The sequence below is a fragment of the Macrobrachium nipponense genome, chromosome 48 (assembly GCF_015104395.2).
Source record: "Macrobrachium nipponense isolate FS-2020 chromosome 48, ASM1510439v2, whole genome shotgun sequence".
Classification (NCBI taxonomy): Eukaryota; Metazoa; Arthropoda; class Malacostraca; order Decapoda; family Palaemonidae; genus Macrobrachium; species Macrobrachium nipponense.
In genome coordinates this window covers 14,523,085-14,538,755 of record NC_087223.1, presented here as the reverse complement: position 1 = coordinate 14,538,755, position 15,671 = coordinate 14,523,085, and the positions used below count along the sequence as shown (strand labels likewise).

Below are 15,671 nucleotides of genomic sequence, written 5' to 3'. Positions count from 1 at the left end.
GCTCCTACCGGTGACTGAAGGACGGATCTCTCACTTCTTGCCCCTAGACTTAGCCGGGGCTCTACCTCTAGGAAGACTTCTTCCTCGGGGTGAAGATCTAGCTGAAGTTCCTCCACGAAAGGGCTTCTGCTTCCTACTAGATTGGGCTCCTGAAGACGTGGAAGGGCCAGTAGGACGTCGCGACGACTGAGCCAAAAAGTCTTGAGTGGCTTTCTCTTGAAGGCTTACTGCCAGATCCTTCACCATAGCCTGGGGGAAGAGATGGCTCGAAAAAGGCGCATACAAAAGCTCTGCCCTCTGTGCGGGAGAGACAGACTTAGCAGCAAAATTGCAATAAAGCGATCTCTTCTTTAAAACGCCTGCTGAAAAATGAGAGGCTAACTCCTCCGAGCCATCCCTGACGGCCTTGTCCATGCATGACAACACACTGGACAGCTCCCCGAGGCTAATCGAATCTGGCTTACGAGACTGGTTGTCTAACACTCCCAGACACCAGTCTAAGAAGTTGAATACTTCCAAGGACCTGAAAAGGCCCTTCAAAAGATGATCCAGTTCAGAAGTCGTCCACGAAACCTTCGCTGAAGCTAAGAGAGATCTCCTAGAGGCATCCACAACACTGGTGAAATCTCCTTGCGCCGAAGTAGGAACTTTCAGTCCCAACTCCTCACCAGTTTCGTACCACATCCCTGCCTTACCGCTAAGCCTAGACGGAGGCAGGGCGAAAGTGGTCCTTCCTTGTGCCTTCCTAGATTCCATCCAGGTATTAACCTTACGGAAAGCCCTCTTGGTCGATAGCGAAGTCTTCATCTTAACAAAACCAGGTGCTTGCTTGCTTTCGACGAAGAAAACTGCGAGGGAGGAGAAGGCGGAGCAGAAGGAAGGAAGGTATCCCCGTACGAATCACGGAGAAGCCGAGCTAAGACTTGGTAGTCCGAAGAAGCAGACGTCGAAGGTTGTTCTCCTTCAATCTCTTCCGAAGAGCAGCTTAACTCTCCTTCTTCCTTACCAGAGTGAAACCCCGAAGGAAGAGGCAAAAGACCCTTCGCTCCGAGTCTCATATCTGAGCGATGTCGAGAAGAAGTGGGGAGCGGATCCGAACCAGAATCCTTCACAGTCACAGGGTCAACCAAAGCTTGAGGTGAACGTGATGTTGCACGTAGACGTGAAGCGTCAGCAAGAGACTCGGGAAAAGCGTCCGAGTGAGAGCGAACTTCCACGTTCGCGTCCAAAGCGCTTTTACGAACTCCACTACAAGCGTCCAGCGGAGCGTCCATCCTAGCGTCCATGCGAGCGTCCAAACAAGCGTCGAGCGAAGCGTCCCTCCGAACGTCACGCGAAGCGTCCTTACGAACGTCCCGCGAAGATACCGGAACTGCAAACTGACGAGCGTCACGTTGATCGTCGACACGAGCAGGTCTACGAGGAGCAGAAAAGGAAGACGCTTTTTCCTTACTACGAGGATCCAAACGTACTGAAGTCCGTCCAACAGGCTCAACTTCGTCGTCCACAAAAGCGTCGAGATCGAAATGCCGATCGTCCTCTCGCCGAGAAGAGAGGGGAGCGCGATGAGACCTCTCTCTCTCCAAGGTAGCCAGAGTCAAATGATGTCTACCGCCACCTCTAGACGAACACTGGGGAGAAGAACGAAGTCTAGAGGGCGAAACAACCGGAGACGGGGAAGAACGAGGAGAAGGCGGAGGAGACTGTCTGGTCCTTTTGACCGGCAGTCTGTCGTCCTTCCTGCGACGAGGAACCGTCTCCCTCTGCTTAAGCAAAGCATCCAGTTGACGTTGCATAGCGAGAATAACTTCAGTCTGAGAAGTCTCCTTGCGAGGAGAAGAGCTGTGCCTGTGAGAAGGCGAGGGGCGAGGGGACGCCTTCTTCCTTCTCACAGGAAAAGCCCTGGCTCTAGAGCGACTGGGGCGCTCGAAGGCGTCATCGTCAGATGACGTCCTAGTCTTCTTCTGGGGCGGAAAAGCTACGCTTTCCGGAGAAGACCGCCAATCAGACAAAGCATGACTTGAAGCGTCTTGATCTTGAAAGGTCCTCTTCAGAGGCCGCGAATCCGGACGAGATTCCCACCCCTTGCATGTGGAGGACGCGTCGGAGGACGAAAAACAATCCTTAAGGAGGCGTGCTCGAGCACGCTCCTTAGCAGCCTGGGAAGCGTCTACAGGAGCTGCTGAAGGGACGCAGATCAGTGGGGGATTCCCCGTAACCCTCCTTCGGCCTTTGACATGCCCTCCTCCCTGAGTCTGGGAGTCCGGCAGAGGTCCCAGCCTAGAGGCGCTATAGGGCCGATCTGACGCCCCCTCCACTTCACTAGGGGCACTATCACTGCACTTAGCACTTTGCCTATTTTCAAGGGCAAGCACTTTGGATTCGAGCGCTTTCAAAGAATCCAAAATAAGCGAAAGGGCATTACCCTCCGCAGACACCACTTGAGGGCCCGAAGGCAACACTACGGGGTTAGGAGTTTACAAAACTCTAACAGGAGGGTTAGAAGGGGATACATTAATACCCTGTCTGCTACCTGATTTACTCCTGGAGGAAGACCTCCTGATCCTGTCACGCTCTAATTTATTACCGTAGGATTCATACGTCTTCCATTGCACATCAGTCAAACTTTCGCATTCAGTGCAGTGAAAATCATACATACAAACTTGTCCCCTACAACCTTCACATACTGTGTGAGGATCAACCAAAGCCTTTGGTAGCCTCACCTTACATTCATCCTTCATACACACCCTGGAGCTAGCCAAACTAGACCCAGACATCTTATTCAAGGAAAAAACCAAGCCAAAATCTAAACAATCCAAAGTCAACGTATGCCTAGCTATCGATCCAATATCAAAAAACCAAAAAGTCAAGAGGATACTTAAGCAAGAACAGTTTTCCAAAATCCTGAGGCGGAGGTGATGTAAACAGTTGTTTACAACACCGGCGACAGAAGAAATCTGATAGAAAATGGGAATGGTTCCTGATACCAGCCTCCCAGCGGCGGGAATGGGTACTAACCACCCTACTCCCACTACGTGTGTCGTAAGTTTTTAGAAATTCTGTCGGACTTCAGAGAATACAGCTATATATATATCTGACAGGTAAGTTTCATGAACAAAATAATAATTCAAGGCCATAAATAGTACACAGCATACAAATATAGCTGGAAAAAAAAATTCCACAGAGTATAAAGTATATATTAACAAAAATAGTACACTCCAAATAAGCCATAAATTGGTATAAAAAATGAGGAAAATAGTACATTCCATTTTTAAAGATATTGGTTAAAAAATTTAAATTCAATGGCAATATACGAACATAGATGAAAAAAAAAAACGCACTCCAAATAAGCCATAAAATTGGTATAAAAAATGAGGAAAATAGTACATTCCATTTTTAAAGATATTGGTTAAAAAATTTAAATTCAATGGCAATATACGAACATAGATGAAAAAAAAAACAGCACTTTCCAAGTAGGCCATAAATTGGCATATAAAAAAATATTTAGATTCCAGAGGCACTGATAAGTGTAAAAAAAAATAACTCCGGAAGGAATGGCAGAACAGATAATATGGCATACAATATTTGAACTTTGAAACCAAAAAGAATATTACCCTGGAAGCAGTATACAGCATATAAAAGCAAAAATAGGATGTTCCATGGGCAATAATATTTGAAAAAAAAAAATTAGGTATAAATATATTGTAAAAAAAAAAAAAATCATATTTCATGGGCTACACATATATACTCTACTTGATCTCTCCTGGTAGCAGTTAAGAAATAAAAACTTACATTATGAATTATAAGATCATGAATTTTATCTTGCACAAGAAGGTTCTTAGGAGCGAGGTAGACTTGGTGCGGACTTGCTTGCACATCAACAATTACTACATTAAGTAGTAGCAGGTGGTAAATGATGGTTATGTGGTATAGAGAGTGGGAAGTATGATGGCAGGAGTGTGTGTGTGTGTGTGTGTGTGTGTGTGTGTGTGTGTGGGCCTCATACTGTATGACCTTCCTGGGGCACTGAACCTTGCACTCTGTCTTGATTTAATCTGCGCCGAGTTTTCTGAATCGGACGACTCTTGTGCTGTTAAATAATTAGGTCTTTTAGGTTCAGGATCCTGTGGGAAGAGATAACATTACGATGTTAAAGTAGAGAATGTTGACTTTTATTAAAAGGAATCAAAATTTATTACAAAGCATATGAAAAAGAGGAGTTTTTATATGGGGGTTGTATGAGATGTTTAAGAAATATGTTTACCCTGACAACATCTCAAAAATAGGTACTCGGAATAGGGAAGAACAGGCAAGAATGTGTGCAGTGGAAAGGATTTACCTGAGAGAAGCATGTGGCGTGATAAATAATGGGGCAAGATTGTTGGGAGTGTTTGTGCACAAGTGGAGTGAGAAGTAGAATGGAGAAGGGAATATGATGGATATCAAAGTGCTGCTTTAATACCAAAATGCATATTCATTATTCCTTAATATAAAAAATGATCAAGTTAAGGGAATACCAGAACATTAAATCAAGCTAGCTCAATGCTCACCTTATACTTTAGGCCACCTTGTCTTTTAGGGACATGCTTCAGGGCTTCACTTATTCCGTCTTCCACTTCGGATAATTTTGCCTTTCTGTAGTTTCTTTTAAGCATGCTCCTTTAGGTAGAGAAACCAAAACATATGATGCAAGCAAGATTCAATTTACATTTTAGAGAAATCAAAACATATCAAAGGTAGCGAGACTTAATTGTTTTAATTTCATCAACCACAGCAAACGACAAAATTTTAAAAGTAATTTGCATTTTTTATAACTACAAATCTGAGTTCTTTACTAAGGTTTGTATTTGTGAAGGAGCAAATGTTATTTTACTAAAGATAATGCTGTAAGTTGGTGTTGTAACTAAGAAATTCTGTACACTTACTGATGACAACTTTGCAGATAGGAAGATCAGTAAATGGTAGCTTTTTCCTTTTCTTCCCTTTTAGACTATTATGAGGACCACACAATATTGCTTCCAAGCTTTTTAATCCTATGAACTGTGTCTCCAAGGCTATGCCCTCCTAATGATGACAAATACAGTGTCTGCAATATATAGAAAGAAAATAATAAAATTTACTTTTCTCATGCATAAAAAATACCCTGACTTATATTCAAAGTATCCAGGATGGTCCACTATAAATAATGGAAGCCCCAAAACACTTGAAACAGCAGTTCCAAATCTCCAAGATAATACAACTTGTTCTTACCAATTTCTTTTTGAATGTTTCATCAGTTAACTTAGTACACGAGTCATCCAGCACCTCTAAACTGCGTACTGGGGCTGGCAAAACATCATCCACATCCTCCCCTCCTGAACCTACAGCAGAAGCTACAGATTGTATTAGGTTTACCATCAGCCACTGATTTTCCTCAATTGTTTTGAGGCGTGTCAACATTGTAGCTCTGTACTCTGTACTAGCAGAAAGATTAACAGTCTCAAATCAATTATTTTTCAAAGCAGAGGTGCTACAGTATATTCAGATATTGAGCACAATTTTCTTTTTGAAAAATATTTAAAAAATACATGATGAAAAGTATACCATACCTGCAGCCTCTGCCTCTGACACAGCTACAAATCCTCTTAGATCTGAATCTGCAGATCTTGAAGATGTGGCTGTGAGAAAATTGATTATATATGAATATACTGTGTAACTTTAAGGTGACATATATTTCACCACACCCAAAATGAATGCAATCAAATTGCAGTTTAAAATAAAATTCAGTATTTCATGTTTAAAGGGATATTTGTACATAAACATCACTACCTTCATCTGCAGCCCCAACTAGAGATAATCTGAAATAATAATTATTGTAGATCACCTGTTGAATCTTTATAGAAATTCAGTAGAATGAGACAATGTCAGTTTTAATTATCAGTCTTTGAACTCCATATATCCAAGTTCCCTAAAATATTTTTGCGAACAAAAGCATAATACTTGTGCACATAACTTACCTTTTGTTCAACTGGAGTTTTCCCTTAAACCTTTGTGAGACCTCTGGAATGGATTCTGTAGATGAATTAATATTCATTATTTCATGCCAACGATGCAACTCAAAATACATCTAATTCATATCATACATATAGTTTTAAAATACCTGATTTGTTGTTCTTTATACAGCCATTTTTATGGACTTCGTTGGTAGGGCAGTGAAGAGCTGTCTCTGGAAGATGCATCAAATCCTTCTGTAAGGACAGTGTTGAGTGTAGTGGTAAAGGTTGACAATTTATATTTAGACAATGATCAAAGTTCCCCCAAGCCACCGAAACAAACACCTCCCCCCCACAAACAAAAATTAAAACACTACCTATTTCAAATACTTTTGAGTGAAGGTAGGTGGCTTGGTCCAACTTCATATATTAGTAGATGATGCAACTGGAATAAACTATCACAGAACTTTGTAACTAAGAAGGATGTTTATTACCTTATCTAACCTAACCTAACCTTGGAACCATATCCTTACCAACGTATATAGTACCTACGTGGGGATCGGTCTACGCCATTCCAGTGTCCCACCTTTTGATGTCATGCCTTTAAATTAGCCTAAGTCTCAACCCCTATGTTTGCTTCCTTAAAAGAGACCCGCATTCCCATCGGTCCCCCTTACCGTAGGCTAGCCTAATATTTGTACGGCTTAATAATTCTCCCAAGTGATTTACCCCACCCAAAACCCCACATTCCCATAGGGTCTCCCTTACCGTAGGATAGAGTTCAAAGATAAATTCTAAGTTAATTACACCAGACCCTTAAAAACTAATGTTAAATTGTTAATAAGCAACCAAAATACTATAGGAAACTGCATTTCTCAAGAAACACCCACCATGCCTCAGATACTAGGCTATGTACTTAAGATTAACCAAGCCTACAGGCAGCTTCACTCTAGTTCCTTTATCTTAGTTACTAAAAACTTATGTGCAACATTTAGCTAACGTATTGCTTTACATGCTATGTTATACAGGACAAAAATATACTTGCACTAACAAAACCTATATACATATATGGTATATACATATACACACCTTAATTTCCTTTAGAAAAGCACTTTGGAAACACCGTAACGGACGTATGAAACGGTTGCCGGCCGCCGGGATGGATTATGGGGACGTATGCAGCAGCAGCAGAGCTCAATTTGAATTTGATCTCATGTAAATTCTTTGCAACGGCGCTTCTTGAAAACAATAATTCGTCGAATATACAGACACCGAACCTGGTGTGGTTATGTCTTTCAAGATTCATTTTAAGTTTACTCGTAAACCAAAGGAGATTGAGGTGAAATATTTTTGTGTTTCTGTAATATTGATAAACTAGCATCCCAAATAAATGTGCTAACTATAAGAAATTAACCTAAATAGACAAATAAAAATGGCATAAATTTAAAACTGTGACCATCGTTTGATTACTCCTTGGTTGTTCAAGTGAAGAGCAACAGAATAGAACAAACCCAATCAACAAGTTATGAAAAATTCTTCATATGCTCTTGATTCAATCATTCTTGCCTAACAAAATGAGAGAAGTTGATAGCGAAACAGGACGTTATAGCAACGTGATATGTACGTCTAACAACAACACCATAATGCAAAAATTTTAAGGTATCCAGTAACGTTTTTTTATCATCCTAACATAGAGCAAAATATTCCTACTACAATCTACACTCATATATCCTTGTCAGGCGGATGACCCTCTGACCGTAGATACTACGTGGCACTTTGGTAGAAATTAACATTCACCTTATTTTCACTTTGCCGCAACGTGAAAATGACATGAAAATTAATATTCACCATATTTTCACTATTTTGCAACGTGGAAATAGCGTGGTGTGTTTGCTGGGAAATGCAAAGCAGATCACTGATAGAATAAAGAAACAGATAGGTTAGGTAAGGCTTGCAGCCTAAGCCCAATATCAGAAAACAAGCCCAACTTTTGCATCTCATAAAAATGAATATGAGTTACAAATTATATATATGGTGCATATATATATATATATATATATATATATATATATATATATATATATACATATATATATAAAATTTTCTGCATGAGTGTGTTCTTGTGTGGTAATCACCTAGGATTATATATATATAATCTATATTATCTATATATTAAATTATATTATCTATATATATATATATATATAGATATACTTTATATATATATATATATAAGAAGGATTATTAGCTGCAAACAATATGAAATTCTGCCTGGAGATGTTTTATTAATTCGACAAGCGTGAAAAGCACCTCTTCACTTGTAAACTAAACGTCCAGAAAGTCGGCGCACCCAAATTCCATTATGAATGCCGGCTGTCCATTTCCTCTTAATCTTGAGTCCTCTGGACTTTCCGTGAATTATATATTTGTATGTTTCTTCATTTTGCTATGTTCAACACACACACACACACACACACACACACACATATATATATATATATATATATATATATATATATATATATATATATATATATATGTATATATATATATATATATATATATATATATATATATATATATATATATAATATATATATATACATATATATATATTATAATATATATATATATATATATATATATATAGATATTTATGTAGCAAAGTTAAACACTGTATCTGTGTACTTGAATATTAAGTTTTAGGAAGCCCACTAAAATTTAAAATTTTAGTGGGCTCTCTACAACATAATATATAAATATATATCTAGCCCCCCCCCCCCACGGCCCCCCCCCCCCCCCCTTTTTGACAAAACTACACAAATTAACAATTCTTACCTGTGGCAGCAGATGGCGCCCTCTATCTGCAAGCATGTCACTAGGCTATTAAGTTCACATAAATACAAAATAAACTATTTATTGCCCAAAGCAGATGAATATAAAATAGAGTAAATTGATTAATAAGTCATAGTGATAAAATCCAAGTCTGCCTCACAAAGAAAACAATATTGTTATCATTCCACTCTCCTGGCTAAGTATTCACTCCCAGACCCAAAATGTCAATTGTTACATTATATTAATCAAGTCAGAGAATCCCGTCCCTAATATCATGGAATAGAGCCCATCTGTAATAAAGATACATAACACAATCTTAAGTAAAGAGATACACTTCACACTTCTCTCTTTTCAAAGGCAATATTAAGTAAAGAGATACGTTTCACACTTCTCCCTTTTCAAAGGCAATATTATGTAAAGAGATACATTTCACACATCTCTCTTTTCAAAGGCAACTGTTTTTAAGTCATTTAAAATATGTGCCATACCTTTAAGATGGGGGGTTTTCTCCCGACACATGGCGTTTGCTCAACCGTCTTTCTTCCTATCACAAAGGAATGTGTCTTTCCCCCAAGTGTCTTGATCGGTCAGACCTGTGACATCCGTACAAACGAATGTACATACCCACCACACTTCAAACTGCCACTGGCAAAAGTATGGACAGCCACCAGCTTAAAAATGCATACGCATCAGATTCCTTCATTCAGGGAGGTTGCCTCTACAGCTCACTCTGTCTCCAAGCAAGGGCGCATGATATGTAATTCACTAACACATCAATTCATACATGTAAAATATATTATATATATATATATATATATATATAGATATATATATATATATATATATATAATATTATACTATATATATAGATATATATATATATATATATATATATATATATATATGTGTGTGTGTGTGTGTGTGTGTGTGTGTGTTCTTTTATGTATGTAAGTGGGATAGTGAATATTTGTGGGTGTGTAGGTATCTTTAGGCCACAGTCCAGGCATAGAGAGAGTTTGGGCAAGATGGATTGAATGCCGTATCAGAGCAGAAAAATTTTCAGTTATTCAATTTGGCGAGTCAATAATAAAGTACGGCAGTATTACTTCCAAACCATTGTGTGACATTTTATATGTTGTATACGTTTCTTTCTGTTATAATTTTTATAAATTACGAAAATAAAATGAAAATCATTCCCTCTAGTCGGCAATAAATTCAAATAATTCAATAGTAAAAATTAAATAAAATGAAGAGGAGTGTGCATCTCGTCTCTGGATGACACTTTCATTTTCATAAAAAAACAGGAATCGGGTGAGACCTTGCTTCCCTTGTCCATAATTACTTCATTATGATAAAAATCGCACTTTTCATCAGCGCATTTCTAAACGACGGGAGCACCGCCCCGTTATTCATATTTGGTAAGCGTTTAGCCATAGCAGAAGGCGAACTAAGTCTGGTAACAATTTCTCTCCCTCTCTCTCTCTCTCTCTCTCTCTCAGACCCTGACAACAGTCTCTCTCTCTCTCTCTCTCTCTCTCTCTCTCTCTCCTCTCTCTCTCTCTCTCTCTCTCTCACAACCTCCACTCCATTATCTCAGGTCACCAGATCAGAGTTGGAGCTACAAAAATCTACGTTTATTCAAAGCAAAGTACTAATTGAGTAATTCAGATTCTTACAGGATAAATAATAGAATGATAACTCATAGTTCAATTAACTCAGATAACCCCCCCTGAAATAATAGTCTTAATCAGTAATAGTCAAACACCAATTATCTCCTTTCCAAAACACAGTCCCCTCACTAGGACACTTAGTCCCCTCCACTAGGACACTTAGTCCCCTCCACTAGATCAACCTGTTTAAAAGACAGGAGAACACACTAGTAAGTACACACAATTGTAAAGACAAAGTCAAAAGATTAAATGAAATAGAACATCTTTACAAAATGTCAAAAACAGACAAGCCACAACTTTGGCTAAAGCACAATAACTCTAACCCATTGCAGCTTGGAATATCACACAGTTTTCACAAAACAAAAAGCATTGCAGAGCCATCCTGGCATTCTGCCTTTTCTCCTCACAACTGTCTCCCTCGTTCCTGGCTAATACATGCCGTTAAGAACGGGCATAGGTCGTACACGTACACATGAATTCACACTTCTGTACATTCCTCCTTACTAGCTACAGATTAGCTAAGCCACCATCCTGGCTAGCCCCAGCCTAGCAAAAGGCCACATAAAACAGCTCATATTATAAAAAAAAACACATTGGCCAGCTAAAAACACAAAATATAGTAATAACTGCACGTCTCTGGCAGCACAAAGTAATGTCTATCATGCTTCATCTCCAAAGACAATTGGTTGTAAAAACTTTTTTCTCCATCTTGTAATACTCGAATATCCCTCTTTGTCTGCAACTGCCTGCACAGACTCGTAACACGCTGTAGGAGGGCGAAACGTCACCCTGCGAAAGACATCCAACGGCTCCTTTAGACCCAAAAACGCTGTAGAACTCTGTAGACTCCTAGAAACTCTTAAGCAGGCAAACAACAGCAACATCTCTGCAACGGCTGGTGGGCGTCTTGCTAGCGTCGGGGAACGATGATTATGGTGTGTGTATGTATGCCAATCAAGTCATCGGTCAATCAAAAAAGAATTAACCTCAGACATACTTCTGTCAAATAATAACCTCAAAAACACTAACTGAACGTCTCCCAATTAACATCATTTAATATGACCACTGAACTAATTTCTAACTTCAACTCGTGAAGGAACTCCATATGACCACTAAGTCATAAGTCATTATCACAACTCTGCAAAGGAAAAAAAAATATTAAGTTCTCTAACTCAATTCTCCAATAATAAAAAAAAAATTCCCCAAATTCACACACCAGCACACACAATCCAAAATTTACAGTAACTCCACGGACTTCTGTCATCGCATTTCAAACTCAAATTCTCACAAGTAAAATAAAAGAAATAAGTAATGAGCCCAAGAAAAAAAAAAAAAAACACCTAACAAGCCCAGACCCAAAATTATCACTGAGAAAATGTTCTCTCAAGCTCTTATATTTCAACAACCCACAAAATCAATAAAAACTCTCCAATGTCCAACAGCAAAAACCCTTACTGCTCATATAATTAATTTCAAAACACCCATTTATGTAAATCACAACCCCCAACAAATTACACCTCCCGTCCAGAAAGAAATGCTATTTAAAGCTCAATCCCCAATTACATCTCTCGTAGGAAATGGAAAAAAAAGGGGGAAAAAAATAAGATAATAACAACAATAATAAATGAAATTTCCCCCATCACACAATGTATATAATATATGCATGAAATACATAACCCCGCGTTTTCCCCACAAATGCCATATGTATAGTTACGGGATTTTGCCATTGCAACTTTTCATCTATCGGACATGGCCAAAAAGCAACCCCTTACACGTGCATTTGCATGAAATGCTATGATCAACATTTCCAGATATTGCAAAAACTCTGAGCAATCACCACTAGAGGAAAAGAGTCAGCACACCGGACTCATCCCAGTATTGTCAGCAAAAATCCACCTGTAAACACTTGTGCTCGAACTGCAGCATAAAAATGTCTAGTCAGACTTAAACTTCAGAAACCCATGATTCTCAAAATAAAGGTTCTATACTGACACCATTTCAAAAATTATCTCCAGGATATATCTAAGGTGCTCAAAAATTGTCTCAAAGACATAACTCTCACATGATATTGCCCAATTATATAAAAAAATTATCACCTATTCGGGATAAAAACTATGGTAAACTCACAATTCAGCAATTATATGCCTCCAAAATAACTCATAAAAAATCACATCTCCATAGGACCACAATGCAGTAAGGCCACTCGCCTCCAATCAGTCACGAAGACCCAAAAGAACACAAAACTCACCTCTTGGCTCAAAAAACTCCAGAAATTCAACTCAAAAATCATAACCACAAAAAAGGTCACCCCCAAAGATTAATGCCATCTCCATATATATATATAAATCACCATCTTAATAATAACACCACCCCAGTGATGAAAATATTTCCTCCATTTAATTAATAACCACACCACACCATATTCCCTCATATTTCACCAATAACCACGTGTTAATAAAACCACCACTCCAGTAATAAAAAAAATATTCACCCCTATTTCGGCAAATAAAAAAAATACTTACCTCTATTTCACCAATAACTCCATGTGGAATAAAACAAGTCTCCAAAAAATATTATATCTCAAATTATATCTCCAATTCTCCAGGAAAATAACTCAATGTTATAGTCAAAAACTATAAACTCTCTGTTTAGCATAACTGCTAAGAAAGGGCAAAACTCGGCAAATAAAATTGCTCAGAAAATTCTAGAAAAAAAATCACCAGTGTGCCACAACTCATTACAACAGAACTCCAAATTCAAAGTGTCTAAGCAAAGACTTCTCCATATGCACTACGGCACACGCCACTAGAAACTTAGCCAAGTTTCCTATCTCTGGCAAAATTGCAACAAATACAACAAAAGTATTGTACGAGAAACCCAAAACTCCTGGAACACAAATATCCAGAAAAAAAAATATGTAGTGCCATTTTGCATGCATTTAAAAAAAAGCAAAAATTCTCCCATAAATCTCTCTGCAGCATCAAACAGCTGAAATTATAGACACATTCCCGAACAATGACTCCAAGTCACGAACTGAGACCTTAAAAGAAATTCACACAAACTGGAGAGAAAAAATAAATTCTAATTCACCTATGATAAAAAACTTGTGTCAGTGATGGCTAATTTCCAAAAAGGGGGAAAAAGAAAAATCAATTGTACTGTTAACTATCCCCGTGACTCACATAGATGTCAGGCAATTTTCTGCTGAACTCATAAAAAAAAAAAAAAAAATGTGTCGTTAGTTCCTCCCATATCCACAAAAAAACACCACCCTTGATAGCATTACAACACCCATGTTAGTATATTAAAAAATCACCAGTATTAGTATAAAAAAACATCACCAACATTACTGCTTGCCCATTCACCAAATATTCAACACAAAATTCACCAAAAGTTCAGCAAAATTCAGCACAATTCACCAAAAATTCACCCAGATTCATCACCCATGAACCACTGACACATTCTCCAAAGTCATAGAAACTCTGTAAATAATTAACCACAAAACTTCTCCCATAATTCATTGTAATACAATTCTCCGTAATATAATTATCTGTAATAATTATAAAATAATTTCCCATGAAATATCTCAAATAATGATAATTCTACTTTAGTAACCCCCGTAAGATATCTCCAATAATGATAATAATAATAATTCTCCATAGTAATAATTCTCATGTAAGGGCATTAATATTGCCATTCCCCAGTATTTATCATATTGCCTCAACAAAAAATCAACACCACTCACCACTAGGCACATACAACCCCATTACCACTCCCGGGTATCATCATTATTCAGCACTCATCACCATTTTAAAGTAATCTCCCCAACACCAATCAAATCTCCATTAAAAAAAACAATAATCTCTGTGTCCCAATTAATAATAATTCTCTATAACATTGCGTAAAAGCATTCTCCAAAGCATATGCATATCATTTTATTTCCTTTTCTCTTCACTCAAGAGGAAGAAAAAAAAATCTTTCTAAAAAAACCCTACGGGCATCTCCCCAGTGGTTATCAGCTGATGTCCTTGGCATTGGAAATTCCTTATCCAAGGGCAAACTCGTCCCCAATGCCCAGACACAAAGAAAAAAAAAAAAGAAAAAAATTCACCCCTCACTAAAAAAAAAAAAAAAAAAAAAAAGCTTCACCCTCCCGGTCAAGCAATGCCCCCAGGAAAGACCACTACTCGCCCTCCCCTTACAATACCCCTCGGTCGCCTCAGCAGAAATTGTGCTGAGCGCGTAAGAACAAGTGGGCGATCTATCTCCAGGCAAAACCACAGTGTTGTATGTATGAAAACCATTCATACACACACGTATGTATTAAGGGGACCGTCTGCTATAGCGGATGACATGTCGTGCATGCTTTCCAGAAGTTTCAGCCAATTATTTTGTAACTGCGTCGTCTGTATGACTGAGTTTGACAGGATCGTTTTTGCGTGTTTATTTTTGCATATATACATCGATTTTTTCAGATTTTTTTCGAAATTCTTATACATCTGGTAGCAATGAACAGTAGTGTGAGAGCTGCTCAAAGCGGTATACCGTATAGGCGAGACTCAGAGAATGACTCAGTTACTCCACAGACGTCAAAGGAGTTGCATGCACTTAGGCACTTGCGTTTGGTTACTAGCTATTTACATTGTTTTTATAACTTTTTAGTGAACTTATAGCAATGCCGAAGATACTTAAGATCACGAAGGCTACTCAGAAACTAAGGCTAGCAAAATTAGCAAAGGCCAGAAGTGTGCTGAAAGAAAAACACGAAAATTCATTGTTATCAGCTCCCTCATTGTCTCATGTCACGCCGTCAACATCACTGTCGCGTGTCATGCTTAGGGGAGGAACAGGATCCTTGATGTAAAAATCAACAATAAAAGTACAAATAAAGTAACTATAATAATGTTGTTTTGACTTTTCTAAGAAAAAAGCGATAATTTACATAACAAATCTTTGGGAGCTCATAACTCAAAAACATACTTATTTGCATGTTAGTAGCCATTACTCGGTTATTTATTATCCAATTTTAGAGAGAAAGATACCATTGGAAAGAGGAATAAAAATCCCATAATTCCTTGTGAGCCAATTTTTTCTTTCTTTCTTTTTTTATGATTTTTTTGAGTGTCTAGACAAAAAAAATAAAAAATTCATAAAAAAAATCAAAAATCAAAATTCTGTTCTCACAGAATTATTC

At 38.1% G+C, this 15,671-nt stretch overlaps 1 protein-coding gene and 1 long non-coding RNA gene across 2 annotated transcripts; both read right to left on the bottom strand.

Moving 5' to 3' along the window:
• Window positions 1–3,656: 3,656 nt before the first annotated feature.
• On the bottom strand, window positions 3,657–4,969 carry LOC135204940 (uncharacterized). Its single transcript, XR_010312379.1, has 3 exons — window positions 4,926–4,969; window positions 4,551–4,659; window positions 3,657–4,124 (listed from the first exon to the last, which is right to left on the bottom strand). It is a non-coding gene; the product is annotated as an uncharacterized LOC135204940 (long non-coding RNA).
• A 24-nt stretch (window positions 4,970–4,993) lies between these two features.
• LOC135205139 (uncharacterized) lies at window positions 4,994–6,609 on the bottom strand. Its single transcript, XM_064235502.1, has 6 exons — window positions 6,140–6,609; window positions 5,997–6,051; window positions 5,809–5,837; window positions 5,589–5,657; window positions 5,251–5,360; window positions 4,994–5,086 (listed from the first exon to the last, which is right to left on the bottom strand). The coding sequence occupies exons 1-6, from the start codon at window positions 6,396–6,398 to the stop codon at window positions 4,994–4,996; spliced, it is 615 nt and encodes a 204-aa protein (XP_064091572.1). The 5' UTR covers window positions 6,399–6,609.
• Window positions 6,610–15,671: the final 9,062 nt, after the last annotated feature.